Below are 16415 nucleotides of genomic sequence, written 5' to 3' on the forward strand. Positions count from 1 at the left end.
TAGAGTCTGGCTTTCGGCGCAGGGCCCCGGGGAGGTCCTGCGCTTTCGCGCAGGCCTCCACTTCCGCCAGCTGCTTGACCCTGCCCCTTGACCCTGTTGGTGGGTGGGGTCTTCTGCAGCTCCGTCCCCTCGCCGGACCGGTCGCCGGAGCAGGTCAAACCAGCCCTATTAGATAATAGCCTCGTTGTGGTTCCAACCCTAGCGGGAGGGGGGACGGCCCTGCCGGAGAGACAAGAGGGAATGCAGGTCGCGACGCTAATTACTGGGGAATGCCCCGCGGGCCAACCAAGGCTGGCGGGTTCAGGTTTCCGGCTTGGGCAGCCTCCCTTCTAGCTTCCGCCGGCCGGCCAGGCAGGGGCGGGACCTGAGCGTTTTACTTCCGGATGCCACAGCTTAGACACCGGAAGCCGGATGTGAGAAGTTGGCAGCGGGAGAAGGGAAGGGCTACAGCGGAACTCGGACTTTCTCGGAGCGCCGGGGGTCCGAGGAACGCTCGGGGCCCGCCGTTCCCGCCCTTCTCACGTCGGACCGACTCAGCTGACAGGTGTGGCCCTCTTCCGAAGACAGGGTACCATTGGTGGGCGTTCTGCCGCCACCGACATCCCCTCCCCGGATGACCAGGCTTCCCCCTCCTATTCGGTCCGGCCGGGTTCTGCTGCGCACTTCCAGAGCACCGGCGGAGGCAGGCCGATTGAGGACTCAGGTTACTTTGGCGGCGAGCGGGTTTGTTTCCGCCTCTCTTTTCTCCGCCAGCGCCGAGTCTGACCACACCCCTAGTTTGTGAATGACTCTTCTAGGTCGGAGACATTTTCTATTCATCATCTGTGCATTTCAGGTTAAAGTTCTTTAAAAAGGCGTCAAATATGACTTGCCAGCTAAGTATCTTACCTCATGTGCATCATTTTGCTCCTTTGCAAAACGATAAATGTCTCCCGGACCTCGTATCATTTCTGACTTGAGGATGAATGGGCCATCCTGACATGTTCGAGGAACTCAGTAACGAGGCCGCTATACCTGGAGTAGAGTGAGCGAAGGAATACTTAGAGTGGGAGCCGGTTTGATTCCTGGGTCGGGAAGATCCGCTGGAGGAGGGATAGGCTACCCACTCCAGTATTCTTGGGCTTCCCTGGTGGCTCAGCTGGTAAAGAATCCGCCTGCAATGTAGGAGACCTGGGTTCGATCCCTCGGTTTGGAAGATCCCCTGGAGAAGGGAAAGGCTACCCACTCCATTATTCTGGCCTGGAGAATTCCATGGACTGTCGCAAAGAGTTGGACACAGCTGAGCGACTTTCACTTTAATGGGAGAACAGATAGCGCACGGCCTTGTACATGGTGGTAGAGACTTTGGGTTTTAAGCTATCGGCAACAAGGAACCATTGTAGGGAATCCCAGCAGAGGAGGGATGTGATCAGAATCACCTTTCAGGCTGACTGGTCTGGCGCGGTGGGGAGAACTGACTATGGGGTGGCATGTGTAGGAGCCGGGTGGCTTTTAGGAGGTTATTACAATAATTATGTGAACAGTGATGTTGCTCTTATCATTTTATTGTGTAAAATTTCAAAGGTGTAGAAAAGTATAATAGTCTAGTAAATTCAATGTACTCACTTCCCAGCTTCAACAGTTATGAACTCGTGGATATTTTTAATTAATTCACATACCTCACAAATCACCCATTTAAAGTATACAGTTCACTGGTTTTTCAGTGCATTCACAGACTTGCACAACCATCACCATTAATTCCAGAACATTTTCATCGCTCCAAAAAGAAACCCCATGAACTTCAGCCATCACTCTCACCACCCCATCTACCCCTGCTCTAAGCATCCACTAGTCTTTCTGTTTCTATGTATTTACCTATTCTGGACATTTCATGTAAATGGAATCATAATATGTGGTCTTTTGTGAGTTGTTTCTTTTTATTAGCATAATGTTGCAGCATGGGAATGTACTAGATTTTGTCTATTCATCAGTTGATAAACATCTGGGTCATTTTCACTGTGGCTGTTCAGAGTAATGCTGCTACGAACATTCCTGTGCGGACATGAGTTTTCATTTCTTTCAGGTAGATACCTAGCAGTTCACCCATTATTTAGAACCAAATCCCAGACGCCGTGTGATTTCTTTCATAAAAATTTCCGTGTGCATCTCTAAGAAATGACTTTGAAAGAAACATAACCACACCAGCACTATCACATGTAAAATAGTACATTACCTGCTAAGTGTCATCAAATGGACTCTAAGATACATCTTGACAGGATTTCCTGCTGAATCCTGAGCAGGAATGAGCTGTGAGATGAGCTGTGAGATGAGCTCAGTGACGTGAGCTGTGAGACAGATGTGATTCAAGAAGGACTTGAAGGTTTTGTCCTGCCAACTAGAGCATGGGTTAGCCATCTACTGGTAACAAGGAAGGCCATGAATGGAACTGGCCTCTGGGGATGATCAGGAGTGTAGTTTTACCGAAGTTAGTTTTGAAAGGATGACTGGATATCCAAGTGGAGATCTGGAATTTGATGTGTGAGTTGGGAGTTCAGGAAAGAGTTCTGATTTGGGGCATCATTAGCATTAAGATGAGGGCTACAGTTTTGAGTCTGGATGGAATTAGTACTAGAGTGACTGAAATTAGAGAAAAGGTCCCAGGACAGAGCCCTAGGGCACGACCACATGAAGGGCTGGGTTGATGAGGATGGGCCAGTGAAAGAGCCTGAGAGGGAGCAGCCAGTGAGGTAGGCGGGAAACCAGGAGAGTGGGCTGTTCTGGAATCAGGGATCAGTGATCCATCAGATACTGCTAATGGGTTAGTAGGGTGTTCAAGTCTATTGATGCAGCTCAGGCCCTACTCCTGGAAACTTCTCTTGGGATTAGCTTCCTCTTCATGTAGCCAGTCTTCTTGGGCAGGACTTAAAAGGGCTCCAGGTTGATGCTGTCTAGTGTAGACTCCCTTTCTGTACTCCAGGTAACAAGAGAACACAAATGGCTCAGCCTTTCTCTGTCTCCCTGCCTTCATCTGTGAGCCCAGGCCCTGCTTTCAGATGTCTCAGTACACGTCAAACGCTGGATGATCCACTTCAGCCCCTCAGTTCCAAAGAACACTCACCAGGCTCAGAGTGATCTCTGTGAAGACCCTCTTACTTGGTGTATGGATTTCCTAGGGTTGCTGTAAGAGATAGCCACAAGTGGGGGCGAGGGTTTAAAACAACTGAAGTTTATCCTTTCCTGGCTCTGGAGACCAAGAGCCTGAGGTCAAGGTGTTGGTAAGGCTGTGCTTCCTTCGGAGGCTCCAGGGCAGGGTCCTTTGGGCTTCGTCCAGCCTGTGGGAGCTTCAGGTGTCCCTGGGCTTGTGACCACATCCCTCCTGTTTCTGCCTCTATTTTCACATGGCGTCTCCTCTGTGTCTGTGTCTCTCCTCTTTTGTGTCTCATAAGGACACTTGTTGGATTTAGGGCCTTTCTCATCCAGGATTATCTTATCTCCAGATCCTTAATTTTATCGCATCTGCAAAGAACCTTTTCCGCAGTTAACAGTCACAGGTTCTGGGTGTCATAAGGCATGTCACATGGGCATACCTTATTGGGGGTCATCATTCAACTCACTATACTAGGTGAGGGGCCACTCACCTCCACTCATGCTTGGAAGTGTGTGTGTGTGGGGTAGGATTCCCAGCACACTGACACATCCTTCCAAAACTAATTTTCTATGTGATTTCTCCTCTCTGGTGATGTTCTTAACTTCAATTTAGAGTTTACAAGCAGTGCTGAACCATGACCTTTCCAAGCCCCACAGAAGAGCCTGTACCTCCCTTAGGAATGTGACTATGTGCTACCTCTTAGACCAGAAAGCCCATGTTAACATCTCTTTCCACTTGCCAGCATGCTCATCATTCTGCTTGAAGTGTGACGCCAGGACTCCTCGTCCTGCAGGGTAGGAGAATTCTGCATAGGTCTCTTCATATCCTCCCCCTGCTAACTCTCTTTCAGGCCCTGACGTGTTGGATGAGCAGGCCCCCCTGGAAGAGTCCACTGTGTGAGATGGTGCAGCCGAGTGGCAGTCCGGCAGGGGACCAGGACATGCTGGGTGAAGAGTCTTCTCTGGGGAAGCCAGCCATGCTCCACGTGCCTTCAGAGCAGGGCACCCCTGAGACCTTCCAGCGCTGTCTGGAGGAGAATCAAGAGCTCCGAGGTGAGGGCGACAGCGGGCGGGCAGAGTCAAATGTCTGGGGAGCAGGCCCTGCTGGGGGAATTGACCCCACTCACCCAGTGCCTCTGTGTTTTCTGGGACTGGGGTGGGCAGGCGTTCGAGAGCCAGTTGGTGGCTCTGGCTCAGCCAGCCTCCTTCCTTCGTTTCCTGTGGGGTTCTCTGGAAGTGACTCACAGCTACAGAGTGCCATCCAGGATGTTTAGAGTTAGGACCAACACCGGGGAAGGGAGGGGATGGGAAGGGCAGGGCAGGGCAGTGAAGAAGAAGGGGCAGGCAGAGGGAGAAGCTGGGCTGCCCTCCCTCCAAGGAGCTCTGGAGCTGAGGTGACCTTTTTGGGTTGTCCCTGTCGGGCCAATGCCGCCAGGCCCCTGTGTCTCCGTACTGATCAGCCATTGTTGTCATTCAGTCACTCAGTCGTGTGTCTGACTCTCTGCAACCCCATGGACAGAAGCCTCAAACAGTATCCTGGAAAGGGGCGTGGCTATCTGAGGAAGGGCGTGGCTATCTGGAAGGGGCATGACCTGCTCCAGAAAGGGGTGTGGTCTGCTCTGGGCTAGGCAGGGGCTTCCTAGAAAGGGCCCGTGGGCGGCTTTGGGGAAGGGACGTCCGGGCCACTGTGGGTGGAGCATGAGCCTTTCAATCGTCCCCCCTCCAGGTATGACAACCAACAATATCCCCCAGGTGTCGTTAAATATGTTTCTGTGTTGGGGCCACGTTGAGCTGGCAGCCAAGTTTGGGGCAGGGCGACAGCTCGCTCTCCACATGTGTGGTCTGAGCTCATCCCCAGGACAGTGGGGGCTGGTGGGGGCACCGTGGGCTTGAGGCAGGAAGCCCTGTCTCAGATCAGTCGTTCCTTGCAGGGCTGGAGTCTTACGGGGACTGTGGTGCATAGAAGGTGACTCTGGAGCCAGGCTCAGGGGGCATTGTGGTTGTAGCGAAAGAATGTTCCATCAATAGGCCTATTTAGCTCGTTGGGGGTTCTGAACAGAGAGGGGGCCCCCTCTAATCCAGTTCTGTGGTGGCTAGCACCTTTACAGGCCATGGATCCGTTTTGTCAGTACCAGTGGTGGGCTGCTGCTTGGGGGTGTCCTGGGTGGGTGGCTCTCCTTTCCTCAGCCCTTGCTGACTGCCCGGGAAGAGGAGGACAAAGTGGTTCTTGAAGCTGTCTCGTGCACCAGGCACTTTGGCTGCTTTTCCATGTTACCCGTCCTGTCTCTGAGATGGGGATGCTTGTCCCCATTGAACGTGTACACGAGGATGGCGAGGCTCAGAGAACTCGCTTGCTCCCAGACTTCTGGCCCTGCCCCCCCAGACCCCCCTCAGTCTGGGGCCAGCAGAGCTCGGGGAAGTTTGCCCCCAGTCTGATCCCGAAGGCAGTGACCCAGGGGCCTGCTCTGACCCACGCAAAAGGCAGATGAGTTCCAGAGTCACTTACAAAGAACAAAGAAACTGACATTTGACATGTTTTTTGTTTTTTGCCACACTGTGCGGCTTGTGGGACCTCAGTTCCCTGACCAGGAATTGAACCCGGGCCAGGGCAGTGAAAGCACTGGGTCCCAACCACAAGGCCACTAGGGACTCCCTGACACGTATTTTTAAGTGAAGCTCTCGTGGACACTGGGGGCTTGTCATTTGTGCAGCTGACCTTGAAAGTGATTGGCGAAATGAGGGAGCATTGGGAAGCCGTCCCAGTTGGGGAGTCCTCGGGGCGGTGGGGGGCCGTGGGCCCTGGGCTTATCTGGCCCCAGCCATCTCTGCAGACGCCATCCGCCAGAGCAACCAGATGCTGCGTGAGCGCTGTGAGGAGCTGCAGCGTTTCCAGGGCAACCAGAGGGAGGAGAAGGCCTTCCTCATGCAGAAGTTCCAGGAGGCCCGGGACTTGGTGGTGAGGCTGAGCCTGGAGAAGCGTGAACTGCGCCAGCAGAGGGAGCAGGCCCTGAAGGAGGTGGAGCGCCTGAAGACGTGCCAGCAGGTAAAGACATGGCTGCCTGCCTGGGAACGCCGGGGTGGGGGGCTCCTGGAGTTGGGGAAAGCTGTTGTCCTCCCAGTTATGGCATTAGGGTGAGCCGTTGGCTGGGATACGGGTTAAAATCAGTAAAGATAAAGGGATGGAGGGCAAGTCCAGGAGAGACGGAGCCATGCATGACAGTGTGCCCTCTGGGGGCTTGTGGGGGAGTCATTCCTGGAGGCCTGGGGCGCCTGTACGGCTCCCCTTAGGTACTTGATTTCTGGGCCCCGGAGATCAAGCTGGTACATGTGGCCCAGGGTCCAGCCAGAAATCATGCTGCTGGCAGCGTAGACAGCCTGGCGGGGCCCTTGGGGAGTGTCTCAGGTTCCCGGGGCTGCTGTAACAGAGTACCACAAACAGGGTAGTTGGAAGCCACAGAAACGTGTGGTCTGCCAGTCATGGAGGCCGGAAGTCCATGATCTAGGCGTGGACAGGGTCGGTTCTTTCTGAGGGCAGGATCTGGTCCAAGCCTGTCTCCTAGCCTCAGGGAGGACTCAGTGTTCCGTGGTTTGCAAACATACTGTCACGTGGCCTTCTCCCTGGGTGTCTGGGCATCTTTCCTCATCTTATGAAGACACAAGTGTCAAAGAGCAGTTAAACTGGCCTTTAGGTAAAGGGGTGGGAACCGGTTTTGTTTGGTAACCACTGTCAGCAGGCGAAAGTGCCGGGCACCCTTCTGATTGGCACAGGGGTGCCAGTGATTTGAAGGGAGAGTGAGGTGGGTTCAGCGAGCAGGGTCTCCAGTGAAAACCCACAGCGGGTTGGTCAGGGTCAACGTGGTGAGGTCAGCAGCGTCTGTCCCCGGGGTCAGTTCTTGGATGTTACGATTCCATCCTACTCAGAGATGGGTAGACTCAGGCCCTGTCCTTCCTGAGGATCCCATTTCAAAGGAATGACTCTCAGGTCCCCTAGAAAGTCTCTCCTGGGTTGTTGGAGGTACACGGACATCTCAAAGGGATAGAGAAGGCAATGGCACCCCACTCCAGTACTCTTGCCTGGAAAATCCCATGGACGGAGGAGCCTGGTAGGCTGCAGTCCATGGGGTCACTAAGAGTCAGACACGACTGAGCAACTTCACTTTCACTTTTCACTTTCATGCATTGGAGGAGGAAATGGCAACTCACTCCAGTGTTCTTGCCTAGAGAATCCCAGGGATGGTGGGGCCTGGTGGGCTGCCGTCTATGGGGTCGCACAGAGTCGGACATGACTAAAGCGACTTAGCAGTAGCAGCAGGGGTTCACATGTCGGGAGCCTTCTTAGGAAAGACTTGGAGAAAGGGGATGCTCAGTCAAATGTTGGCTGAAACAAACTGTACATTCTTTTGCCAGCCTTGTTTTCTCAGATGGGAACTGAAAAGGGAGCTGAGTCGGCCCAGGGTTGTGACCTTTGGCTGCAAGAAGTCACAGTAGAGCTTGCTCAATTGTCCAAGTCTTTTGTAGTTCTCAGGAGTCACTGGATCAGAGGCCCGCTCTCCTCCAGTATGACCTCATCTTCACACCACCACATCTGCAGTGACCGTGTCTCTAGGTCAGATGCCATTGACACGTACTGCGGGTTAGTTCAGTTTAGTTCAGTCACTCAGTTGTTTCCGACTCTATGCAACCGGGGGAGCCTGGTGGGCTGCCGTCTGTGGGGTCGCACAGAATCTGATACGACTGAAGTGACTTAGCAGCAGCATGCAACCCCATGGACTGCAGTATGCCAGGCCTCCCCGTCCATTACCAACTCCCGAAGTTTACTCAAAACTCATGTCCATTGAGTCAGTGATGCCATCCAACCATCTCATCCTCTGTCATCCCGTCTCTTTCTGTCTTCAATCTTTCCCAGCATCAGGGTCTTTTCCAGTGAGTCAGCTCTTCGTATCAGGTGGCCAAAGGATTGGAGTTTCAGCTTCAACATCAGTCCTTGCAGTGAACATTCAGGACTGATTTCCTTTAAGCTGGACTGGTTGGATCTCCTTCCAGTCCAAGGGACTCTCAAGAGTCTTCTTCAACATCTAGTTCAAAAGCATCAATTCTTCGGTGCTCAGGTTAGGCCTAACTGTGGGTTAGGCCGTGGCCATACCACTTTGGGGCCACCAGTAAAGCCACTACCACCCTGAACCAGTGCAGAAGGGAGAAGGAGAAGGCTGCGGTTCTCAGAATGCCTGCAGAGCATCCGCCTGCCCTGTACTCACGGGATGGGATGCTGGCTTCACAGCAGCGATCAGAGCCACTGCCAAAGCCCTATTGCTAGCTGACAAGTCTGACAGTAGTGGGTATTGGAGAGGCCGTGGCTTCATGTTGCTGCTGGAAGCATCAATTGGTGACACTGCTTTGAAAAACCATCTGGCATTTTTTCTTCAAGTTGAAAGTTCAGGTCACTCTCACCTTGTCAGTTGTACCCCAGGTATATACATAAGAGAAACTCTTGCACATGGACAGCAGGTGATAGGGGTAAGATGTTAACCATGGAGAAACCATACTAAAACACAAATACCATAAAATTCGCCCTTTGGAAGTGTAGAATTCAATTGTTTTTAGTATAGTCTTAGAGTTGGCCAACCACCTCTTTCCTTTATGTAGTTCCAAAACCGCAAGAAGAAACCCCAGGAAGAAATTGTGTCCCCATGAGCTGTCACTCCGCAGTCCCATCCCCCCAAGCCCCAGGTACCTGCACATCTCCTGTGAGTGGAATCCTGCAATGTGTGGCTCTTGTGTCTGGCTATTTTCTCTCAGCATCATGTTTTTGAGGTTCATCCATGCTGTAGTTTGTCCAGATACTTCATTTCACTTTATGGCTGGATGATATTCCAGTATAGAGAGAGACTACATTTTTTTTTTTATCCAGTCTTCATTTGATGGACATCTGGGTCATTTCTACTCTGGCTGTTAGGAGTAATGCTGCTATGAACATTTCTGTGCCAACATGAGTCTTCATTTCTTTCAGGTAGATACCTAGGAGTTCACCCATTTTTTAGAACCAAATTCCAGACACTGTGATTTTTTCCATAGAAAGTTCCATGTGGATCTCTAAGAAATGACTTTGAAAGAAACATAACCACAGCAGCACTGTCACACATAAAATAGTACCATTACCTGCTAAGTGTCATCAAATAGATTCTAAGATACATCTTGACAGGATTTCCTGATGGATCTGATGTGAGTTGTGAGAGGCAGATGGGACTCAAGAAGGACTTGAAGGTTTTGTCCTACCAACTACAGCATGGGTTAGTCATCTACTGGTAACAAGGAAGGCCGTGAGTGGAACTGGCTTCTGGGTATGATCAGGAGTATAGTTTTACTGAGGTTAGTTTTGAGAGGATGACTAGATATCCAAGTGGAGATATTCATCTAACAGGACAGGTGGTATGGGCTATTCGCACTCTTAGATGGGGAAGGTCTCACTGAGTTGCCACCGAGTAAGCCTGGAAGACAGTGAGGACATGAGCCATATGGATTTCTGGGGAAAGACTGTTTTAGAGGAGAGGAAAGTATGTGCAAAGGTCCTGAGGCAGAAGCATACCTGTAATGTTCAGGGAAGACTAAAGAGGCAAGCATAGCTGGGGCAGAATGGAGAGGGGCTGAGGAGGTAGTCATGGTGGGGACTAGTCATGTGGGATTAGTAAGCCAGTGGAAGGATTCAGGCTTTGATCCTGAGTGTGACAGGAACTGGGGGAGGGGGCTGTGCTATGTGGATTCCTCTGAAGTGTGGGGGATATTATGGATTGTTATGTTACCCCCCAAAAATGTCCATATCCTGACTCCTAGTACCTCAGTAACCTAGTACCTTAGTTAAACATGAGGTCTTTGCAGATATAACCAAGTTAAGGTGAGGTCACAGTGGCTGAGGATGGGTTTAAATCCAATGACTGGTGTCCTTAGAAGAGAAACAGACATACAGGGAAGATGGTCACGTGATGATGGAGGCAGAGATGGAGTGATGCAGCTACAGCTGGTGAATACCAAGGACCTCTGGCCACCCCCAGAAGCCAAGGCAGTGGCCTGGAGCTGATCCTCCCCCAAAGCCCTCAGAATGATCCAGCGCTGCTGACACCTTGCTCTTGGACTCCTGGCCTCTAGAAAGCAATCTGTTTCTGTTATCCTAACCACCTGCCAAATTTGTGGTCCTTTTGGGCAGCCCTGGGGAACTCCTACAGCCACAGGGGTGGAACTGGGAGCCTGGGCAAGCTTACTGTACCTGCTCAGCAAGGGGCTCTCAGCGGGCTGGGCCCAGTGGTGGGTTGCAGTGTGGGCATTAATCCATAGGGTGTGACCATAGGCTTCGAGGTGGAGAAGTTAGGCAGTCAGATAGCTAAGTTGGGTTGCAAGAGACAAGTCTGTCCTGGAGGTAGGACTCTGGAAAGTCTTAGCCTGTGGAGGGTACTGAAGGCCTTGAGACAGAGCAGGTCATCTTCACATGTGTATACATGGAGAGGGTCACGGGCCTGAGACTGCCCTTGAGAAGGAATGGTGGGCGGGGCTGGGTGCACATGTGTGAGTGCATGAGTGCGTGTGTGCAGGCCCCAAGGCCTGGCTGGGAGGTCTGCGTGGTGGTTGGTACTGAGGGGCAGGGAAAGCCGAGGACTGGGGCTTGACCCTGGGCTTGAGCAGGCCATGGTCTCGGGACGAGTCTGGACAGCTTGATGAAGGGAGCTGGGCAAAGGGGAGTTGGGCCAACTCTTGCATCTTGTTGCTTGTGCAAGTCTTCTGGAAACGGTGTCAGTCCACATCACCTTCCAATGGCCTGGAGCCCGTGGAGCGGAGTGTGTATCTTTGTCACTCTGTTTGAGTCTTGCCTTCCTTGGCACTGAGTCTCAGAGGTGGAGAAGCTCCCATGTCCCTGCCTCTCCTTTTGCCCCATCTGCAGGGATGAGGAAGGCCTGGGATGGGGAGCTCACGGGACGGGATCTCTTTCCACCGCTTCAGTTGCCTGGATGAGGGGGAGACGCTTCCAGAGGTGGAGGTTAGGTGAGGGGGGCCGCTGAGGGCAGCCCTCAGGAGACCTGTCACCGTGTTTCCAGGCTTCCCCGGGGACTTGAGGGTGCAAGGGGCAGGCAGCTGGCAAGAAACCACTGCTGACAGAAAGTGGCTCTTTTTTTTTCATGCAGCAGATGGCTGAGGACAAGGCCTCAGTGAAAGCCCAGGTAACGTCCTTGCTGGGGGAGCTGCAAGAGAGCCAGAGTCGCTTGGAGGCTGCCACTAAGGAGCGCCAGGCTTTGGAGAGCAGGTGAAGTGGCAGGGAGGGCAAGCCCAGCCCGAGGCCACTGCCAGGGCTCCTGAGGAGAACAGGACCCTTTGGGAGCCTCCAGAGATGTCCTCTGTGACAGGACACACAGGACTGGGGGTACTGGGCATCCAGGACCTGGGTCCCAGTGCACCTGTGGGCTCTCTGACCTTCTGCCGGAGTTTGGCTTCTTTACTGAGTGGGTGTTTCTGGGGTGGCTTGGAAGGGCAAGCCCATGGGCTGCAGGGAAGCCCTCGCAGCTGAGATTGATGACAAGGAATGGGCACACACCAGGACCCCCAAGGGCAGAAGACATGGGTCAGGGGTGAAGACCGCCACGCCTATGGTTCCCTCTCTCCCTCCCATGAGGGGCCCCCAGCATGCTTCCTTCACAGGCAGCAACAGAGGCCCCCCCCTGGAGACCTAGGGAGCCCACTCGAGACTCAGTGCCATGAGTATTATTGAGGGCTGATGGCTTCCAGGCACATGCCAAACTTCCCGACTCCCAGAGGAAAGCCGGTGTGCCCTGTAAACCACCCTGTGGTGCCAACAGCTGAGGCACAGAGACCACACTTATCGTAGAGAAACTGTCTCATCAATGTCAAGGACTCGCAGCAGCCTACTGCCTGGGCACCATCCCTGGGCCAGCCTTGCATGCCAGCCCTTCTGAAGTCAGCATCCTTAGGTCCTCTGGCTACTCTCTTCTGCAGAGGGAGGTTCCTGCAAGTGAGGTTTTTGGGTCAAAGGGCACGGATGTTTCTGGGGTTCTCATGCTGCTCTACTGCAGATGCCCCAGACTGATGGGTTCGGGCTACAGGGTGGCCCTAGCCCTTGCAGCACTGGAGGTGGTCAGGGTGCCCCGGGCGGTGTCCCGGATGCCTTCCTGAAGGAGGCTGGGGGAACAGGCAGGAGGTAAGCGTGTGTGAGCGTGCTGCCCTCTAGGAAATGGACGGCGAGGGGGGAGGCCACTCAAGGCTAAGCCTATAGGCTCTGGGATTGTTGCATCCTGCCGTCTCCCCAGACATGCCTCTGTCACTCCGTATTGCGAAAAGGCACATGTGATTTTTAGGATACTCTGGTATCTTCTCTGCCTATGTTTTTTTCTGTGCACCTAAAAGAAGCTGCTGGAGTTGGGACACTGTCAGTGCAGTTCTGTAACTGCCTTTGGTCCTCTAACGACCCTGGAGGGCCGTTATTCCAGCAGTTATAGGCTCTTGGGCACCCTGCTTTCCTATCACCCCACCTCCACTCCTACCCCCTTGGCTGAGCACGTACATGCTGAGCTAGACAGCTCAGGGCAGGAGGCGTCTCCCATCAGGCCCCTGGCAGGTGGCAGTCCCATCCGATGATGGCAGTGACAGGGCTGGGTTTTGTCAGCTTACAGATAGGATCTGCATCTGATAGACTGGCCCAGGCGTGGAGAGATGCTGGGACCAGAGCTGATCTCCAGCAGCCCCCCGCCATCACCCTGCAGTGGGGCTGAGGAAGCCTCGATCCAGCCGGTGGCCTGGCCGAAGCCTGGACCCAGAGTGCAGGGCGCTGTTTAGACATAGGAGACCCGGGGTGGTGGGGGGTGCTGGGCCATCAGTGCTGTATACCCACAGGCAGGCAAGTAGGAGGCTCTTTGGGTAGGTGTGGAGCCTGCGTGGCCTCTGGAGCAGTGCCCCTTTCCGGGCCCCCCCCCCCATTTCTCACTTCTCCCTCCCCACCTTCTAGAAATTCTATCAAGGCTGGCTGTCTCTGCTTCCTTTCCTTGCAGTCCCTCCTGACCCATCCACTAGATGGCCCTGGCCAGCGCACCCAGCACCCGCCTGTGATAACCTCATGGGCAGTTCCTGGGGCTCCTCTCCCCTGGGACCACCTCCTTTACCCCCAGAACAGCCTTCCTGGATGGCTGTCCCCAGCCCAAACCCGCCCTGAGCCAGACGCCCTGCAGTCGTCCCTGTCTCCCCAGCCAGCGCCCACCCCAGGGTCACCTGGAGGCCTACCCCTTCGTCGCCCTGTGCCAGGACTGGTCCCCCGCCATGGCGTCCGTCTTGCACCATGTGGCAGGGGTGCTGGGCTGGCCGATGCCCCCTCCCCCCGGGCCTGTCTGTGACCTCCACTTCCTCACAGGGCCCGGGTGGCCAGCGAAAAGGCCCGGCAGCTGGAGAGCGAGCGGGAGGCACTGGAACAGCGGCACAGCGTGCAGGTGGACCAGCTTGTTCTGCAGAACGAGAGCATGGAAGCTGCCCTGCGCATGGAACGGCAGGCCGCCTCGGAGGAGAAGTGAGTGGGATGCGGTGGAGGGGAGCCCAACACTACCCCTGACTGTCGTTACACCCCAGCGAGGCGTCCTGGAGAGGGTGACATCCTTCACTCTCCCGTCCACATTCCAATTCCGCCCTCTGGCCCATACGTTCACAGCGTCCTGTCGAGGATCCTGCTTTGTCTTTGATGGGGTGTCTTTTGAGTCTTCTTTCATCTCAAACCGTCCTCCTGCTTTTCTGGATTCTTCATGAAGTTGACTTTTTTGAAGGGGACAGGACAGCTGTCTTTTAGTTTTATTTTTTGCACATAAAAATACATATTCTTGTGAAAAAGAACTATGTCTTCCAGAATAAATACTTTGAGACTGACCTTGTATTACATTTTTATAAATCTCATTCATTATTGTCTCTGGTTCACTAAAAATTGCTGGACTCTCCTGTCCGCTGCTGCTGTGGTCAGTCTGTTGTGACAGGTTTTTTATTTTTCTTTCTTTTTTGATGTGATATGTTTTGATTGAAGTTATTTAGTTTTTGTTGTGATATGTTTTGATTGAAGTACATGAAGAAAAGCTAATCTCACAGAAATGTGTAGTTGGACCAAAGCTCTGCTTTGTGATACACATTGCTTTCTATACTGTTTTGAAAACGCGTGATTTGAGGAAAAGGATATGAACTAGGTAGCAAAGCTTGCCTCGGAGCTGGTGGCCTGCACGGCCCAGAGGCACCTCGGAAGCCACATTCTGGCCTTTGGCCTTGAGGGGAAGGAAGGGGGTGGAGTTGAACGCTGTGGCTGGATCAGGACAAGGTGGTTTCTTTTCCTCAGGCGGAAGCTGGCCCAGCTGCAGGTGGCCTATCACCAGCTCTTCCAAGAGTATGACAATCACATGAAGAGCAGCATGGTGAGCAGTGAGCGGAACCGAGTGAGTATGGGAGAGGCGTCCTCCGGGTGTTGGGGACTGACCTGCCCCTGGCTCCTCTCCCTGCAGTCCGGGAGCTGATCCCCCCCGATAGATCCGGGATATTGGAAGTCAAGGCCCTACCTTAATAGACTCACAGAGCTGGCTTTGGAGAGGGATACTCAATTCACCCTAGAGCTTGGTCAGGGCCCTGGAGTGATGGGTCAGGCCAGATGGTGGGGGGAGGTGGAGATGCTTGGGCTGTGTTGTTTGCTGCCCATGGTGGACGGAGTGGGGGGCCTCCAGATGCTCTGCCCCAAGTAGGGTCACACTTGTCTCCATGGTTGCTCCCGCCTGCCAGGCGTCCCCTGGGAATGTTTCCACATCAGTCTTGAAGGTGGCTGGGAGCCCTGTGCTTATTGGTCGTCATCAGACCTATCCTGAGTGTAGTTTCTAGTTATCACATTTCAAGGATATAGTTAAACAGAAACATACTTGGAAGAGACTTATAAGGGTAAAACCTGAAACTGGGTCACATGATGAAGAGCTAGTTACAAAACTGTGGCCCTTTGACCTCAAGAGGGAAGGCTGGGTGTTGTGTGTGTGCATCTGTGTGTGTGAGTGTGTCTCTGTGGGTGTGGTGGGGGTGGGGGCAGGAAAGGGGGTTGTGGGGCGTCTGTGAGGTGGTGTCACGGGGGAACCTATGAGACTCGGCTTAGTGGGCACATAGTGGAGCACTAGGGCATGAGACTAGTCTGTGTGGAGTGGTTGGCCCCTGTCCCTTGGAGGGTTGGATGAGGACTGTACAGCTCAGGATGGAATGTCAGCCTGGGCGCGGTTGTGCCAGGTGACCCCAGCGGTCCTCTCTGGCCTCCTCTGCCTTTCCCGTGCCTTGCACAATGCCCCGTCTTTGGTTCCTTTTGGTCCTCCTCCCCAGGAGCAGCGGCCGGCCTGGGGATGGCCCGGCCTCCATGGCTGGGCCAGATGGGGCTCCATCAGCTCCCTGTCCCCCACATCTAGGGACTGCAGCTGGAGGATCTCAAGCAGCAGCTCCAGCAGGCTGAGGAGGCCCTGGTGGCCAAACAGGAAGTGATCGACAAGCTGAAGGAGGAGGCGGAACAGCACAAGATTGTGATGGAGACTGTCCCAGTGCTAAAAGCCCAGGTGAGGGCTCACCCCTGTGGCCGGCCTGCGGGGGTGCAGGCTGGGATGCAAGGGCTGGGACCTGCCATGTGTCTGGTGTCATTTGGCAGTGGCCTCTCAGAAAGCCTCCGAGCCCCTTGAGACGTTCCTCGAACTTGCAACGCCCTGGCAGGGACCATCTTCATGCTGAGGGGCTCAGGGGCTCTGCCGTCCCCCCCACACCGTTCCCTGGGCCTGGCATGGAGCGGCTGGTGGACAGCACGCGCTGCTCCTCTCTTGGTTTTGCCAGGCGGATATCTACAAGGCAGACTTCCAGGCCGAGAGGCAGGCCCGGGAGAAGCTGGCTGAGAAGAAGGAATTCCTGCAAGAACAGCTGGAGCAGCTGCAGAGGGAATACAGCAGGCTCAAGACCAGCTGTCAGGAGTCAGCCAGGTGGGTGTCGGAGCACAGGCCCCACAGGCAGTGGCACTGGGTCCTGGGCCTGTCGGGTCAAGGGGGTGCTGGCCTCCCCCTCCCCACCTTGCACCCCATCCTTCCCCCAGCCTCGCGCATGCTGGAGACGTGACCCAGATGTGTTGATTGGACGCTTTCTTTTCTTTTCTCAAAAGGATTGAAGACATGAGGAAGCGGCACGTTGAGGTCTCCCAGCCCCCCTTAGCCCCTGGCCCAGGTGAGCGAGCAGTGGGAGGAGGCACGATGGATCCCAGTACTATGGGG

General features: G+C 54.1%; 1 protein-coding gene across 9 annotated transcripts in view; it reads left to right on the top strand.

Moving 5' to 3' along the window:
- Positions 1-16415, top strand: part of IKBKG (inhibitor of nuclear factor kappa B kinase regulatory subunit gamma) — a 60077-nt gene that overhangs the window by 4542 nt on the left and 39120 nt on the right. For 3 of the 9 annotated variants that reach the window (XR_009734907.1, XM_061409053.1, XM_061409056.1), the window contains exons 1-9: positions 551-703; positions 3978-4179; positions 5958-6169; positions 11295-11413; positions 13526-13678; positions 14483-14579; positions 15576-15719; positions 15988-16130; positions 16307-16368. Coding sequence is in view for 8 of the 9 variants with exons in the window: in XM_061409053.1 (XP_061265037.1) it covers positions 614-703; positions 3978-4179; positions 5958-6169; positions 11295-11413; positions 13526-13678; positions 14483-14579; positions 15576-15719; positions 15988-16130; positions 16307-16368 (1222 nt within the window). In the remaining variant the exon portion in view is untranslated. Of the gene's footprint in view, positions 1-79; positions 154-402; positions 724-3977; positions 4180-5957; positions 6170-11294; positions 11414-13525; positions 13679-14482; positions 14580-15575; positions 15720-15987; positions 16131-16306; positions 16369-16415 lie in introns of those variants that run through there. The other 6 variants (XM_061409059.1, XM_061409054.1, XM_061409057.1 and 3 more) reach the window with 6 other exon arrangements.

Source organism: Bos javanicus, chromosome X (genome assembly GCF_032452875.1).
Source record: "Bos javanicus breed banteng chromosome X, ARS-OSU_banteng_1.0, whole genome shotgun sequence".
NCBI lineage: Eukaryota > Metazoa > Chordata > Mammalia > Artiodactyla > Bovidae > Bos > Bos javanicus.